This window comes from Lycium ferocissimum, unplaced genomic scaffold, assembly GCF_029784015.1.
Source record: "Lycium ferocissimum isolate CSIRO_LF1 unplaced genomic scaffold, AGI_CSIRO_Lferr_CH_V1 ctg11579, whole genome shotgun sequence".
Taxonomy (NCBI): Eukaryota; Viridiplantae; Streptophyta; class Magnoliopsida; order Solanales; family Solanaceae; genus Lycium; species Lycium ferocissimum.
In genome coordinates this window covers 3,257-7,063 of record NW_026713898.1, presented here as the reverse complement: position 1 = coordinate 7,063, position 3,807 = coordinate 3,257, and the positions used below count along the sequence as shown (strand labels likewise).

The 3,807-nt window shown below is 37.4% G+C and overlaps 1 protein-coding gene across 1 annotated transcript; it reads right to left on the bottom strand.

Annotated features, from left to right (window-relative positions):
• Positions 1-352: 352 nt before the first annotated feature.
• On the bottom strand, positions 353-3,360 carry LOC132041755 (probable disease resistance protein At4g27220; the record flags this gene model as incomplete). Its single annotated transcript, XM_059432448.1, has 1 exon — positions 353-3,360. A coding segment is annotated over one exon (3,008 nt), but the record flags the coding sequence as incomplete, so codon positions are not given.
• Positions 3,361-3,807: the final 447 nt, after the last annotated feature.

The window sequence follows — 3,807 nt, the reverse complement described above, 5'->3', positions numbered from 1 at the left end:
AGAGACTATAATCTCAAAGAAATTCAGTAAAATAGATTAGAAGAGCTTTCATTTTTAAAAGTCTAATGTATAAACTAAAAAAATGTTTAACTTTAACTTTTTGATACCTTTTTGTATTTTTAATATTTTAAAAGTCTATAAAAAGTGTAAAACTGATGTTACAAAAATAAACGAATATGAGCAGAAAAATAATAATCTACAAATATAATTTTTAACGTTAGTCGGGCCAAATGACACTAGTTAAAAAAAGATAAACTGAGACATCAACACAGTAACCAAGTAAAATTGAAAAAGCAAGAAAACAAGAGAGCTCCTAGTTTGGTGCATACCACACAAATTTTTGAATCCCAAATTAAAGTTGCTTCTGAAAACATATGGGTTTGAAAAAAGGATGGAGGACATTCTTGTACTGAGGATGGTCCCATTCCAAAGCTTCCCATTTTTCTTTAAGCATTTCGATAGCTTGAAGAGCTGGAGGAGCTGATGGCTTCCCGTTTAGAAGAGGAAGAGTTAATGGAAGTCTCTTCAGCTTCTGACAATTCCAAACTGTTATACGTTGAATAGAACCACAAGTCATTCTTCCCTTGTATATGCTCTTCAGTTTTGGTAACCAATTTAACTGTACACTTTGTAACTTTGGTAGAACAACCTCATCATCCTTGATGCTTCTGCTTTCATTTGAAGGAAAAGGAGACGACGATGAGGCTGAACTCGCTAACTGTTTTGCTTGTTCTTCTTCATCCTCACTCATTATCTCTTCCATTTCCTCGCAGCCGTCTACAAATATATCCGTCAGATTTATGAGGTATTGCAACAACCACCTAGGGATTAGCTTCTTCATTTTATTACACTCCCAAACATAAAGCTTGCAGAGATGGGAAAAGGTTCCAACTGGAGGCAAAGCTTCTCCTAACTCCAACTTAACAAGACCACTGAATTCCTCTAAGGAAGCCAAGGTCAATCTCTCAAGACTCGAGAAGGGGCTGCAAGTAGACGTCAGTTCATGATTTCCCATCATTCTTTCACCCATTGAGCTACAATTAGATAACCTAATTAAGAACTCTATACCTTTGCATCTTTCAATTTTAATTTCTCTCAAGTCTTTGGACTGAATCAGAGATGGAATAGCATTTAACAAGCTATTGCCCAAGGTGAGAATATCACAGTGGACAATTCCTAACCTCTTAGTGTCCAGTGGTAGAAGAATCACATTGTCCCTGGTGGTAACTAGGCCCCTTAGAGTCACTTTATTGTCATAACGAAGAGAATTGAAACTAGAAATGGAAGATTGTTCTGGTCCTAAGGTAATTTCAAAAAAACTCGGCGTCCCGCAAGACTGTCGATGTTTGACAAATCCATTGAAGCTAGCAACATCAACAAATACCCCATCAAACACCTCTAATTGTCTCATCCCCCTTAAATCTTCTACTCGTACAGCAAAAGGAATTGAGAGGTATTGAAGATTAGAGAGCCTAGCTAAAATATCTACAGCTGGTTCGTTAAATGGTTTCTCCTTTGGTCTCATGTCCAGGAGTCTTAAATTAACCAAGCTTGCTAAGCCTTGGGGAACTTCCTTGATATTTGCACGAAAAAGGTCCAATTCAGTGAGGTTCTTGAGCTTGTCCAACGGCGGCAGAAATCTAAGTTTTTCACAACATCGCAGCAGCAATGCAGAGAGACTTGCTAAATTTGTCACGGAACTAGGCAGCTGTTGTATTGCGGTGTAGCTTAGATCCAGAACACGTAGACCAGGCATCTGCACCAAAAAAGGATCTACAACTTGACTCAAACTACGATTTCCTCGCAATGAAAAAGTTGTAAGCCGAGGACGTACATTGGATAAGGGCTGTGAAATTTCCTTGATATCATTTTCCATCAAAGAAACCTTGTCCAAGTCCTCTGACCATTCTTGCTCCCCTGGTATTTCACGCAATTGTGCTCCCGCTTTCACCATCCACTTAAATTCATCTCTTGCAACATGCAGTGCCATCTGTCTCACCAAATCATGCATCCTCACACATGTTCTTTCTCCTTCATAAAAACTTTCTAATAAGCACGCCCTTTCCAATTTGTTCAATACTGCATGACCTTGATCAAATTCTGCTCCCCTACTGTTCCTCTTGTCTAGCAATCCTTCAACAATAAAAAGGCGAATCAATTCATCTCTCTTAATTTTGAAGTCTTCAGGGAATAAGCAACAATAGAGGAAACACTTTTGTAATCTTGAATCCCTTAACCGATTATAGCTAAAGCGGAGAACCGAAAACACTTCGTTATTCATGCTCTCCATTTGCATACAAGATTCTGTGAATTCTTCAAATGCGTCCCTCCACTCAAAAACATCATTCACCCCTCTCATACTTGCAGCCATAGTAATTAACCCCAGTGGCAATCCGTCGCATTTCTTTGTCATTCTTTTTGCTATTTCTTCTATTTCCATTGGGAGATCTCCACTGTGACCAAGTGTTTCCACAAATAATTCCCAAGATTCAGTCATCAAAAGAGTTGGTACTTTCACTTTCTTTTGGCAGCCAATCCTGTCACACACCTGACTTGATCGACTAGTTATGATCATTTTACCCCCAACAATCTCCAAGGGAATTCCTACCTTCATTACATCAAAATGAGTCCATACATCATCCAATATGAGCACAAAGCTTCTAATCCTCTTCAATCTCTCGAACAATTGGGCTGCCATCTTCTCTTCGTCATCCTCACTTGAAAGCTCTATACCGAATGTTTTGGCAATGTTTCTTTGCATTTTGGCAATGCTAAAATCTTGTGATACGGTGACCCAATAAACATGACCTGAGAATCTTGATTCTTTGAGGAGATAGTTATGGATATGCTTGGCAAGGGTCGTTTTGCCCACACCCCCCATCCCCCAAATGCCAATTTTAGAAACTTCGCTTAAAGAGTACTCTACCACCTTCTTTAGACTCTGCTCAAATGCTTTGCCTTTAAAGTTTGTTGTCACTAAAGGCTGCACTTTTTCTTCATTTATATTGAGCAAAATCCCCTCAGAAAAATTACCTTCGTCTACCAGATCTTCGACTTCTTTATGAATTTTATCAGCACGATTTGACAACCCTATGCGTGAAAACTTAGAGCTCTGTTCTACTTCTTTCTCAAAGCATTTAAACTCATCCTCTAGTTTTTGTACGTTGCTCTGCCAATTGTCGACCTCTGTCTTCCGTTTCTTACTTGAATGGAGTTCTGCATCTTTTGTTTCAGCCATGACATCCTTACTACGAGTAATCAACACTTTAATCTTACTACTAAGGGTTTCTGTTTTTTCCTCGAGTCCCATGTATGGATCCCATACTTTCTCTTTGAGGATTGATGCTAATGCCTCCATCACTATAGTACCAACAAAACAAAGTCAGAAGTTAGTAAATTACCGGAAAAAAATCCAATAGTAAAGAGATACTATATCTTCCTATAATTTTCAAAAATAGTACTATAAGCAAATTTGGTGTGAATATATTTTTAGAGTACAATTTGAAAAACAACGAAAGTAATACGCAGTTAGAAAAGCGATTCGGATTTAAGCTTTGATGGCTAGATCTTTAAAGTTTCTAGCACTAAACTACATATTTGGTTTTATAGACCATTATAAATGTTGTTTTAATTATGACCTTTTTTACCAGAAATAAGTAACATATGAGATCTATAAAAAAATAATACACGAGATATTATAAGTCATTTTTTTATATTTAAATTGTCAAAGAGCATAGGAGATCATTTCCTCATATTGAACTCATTGCACTTCTAAAATTTTGGATTTCAATTTAACATTTGTGAAAA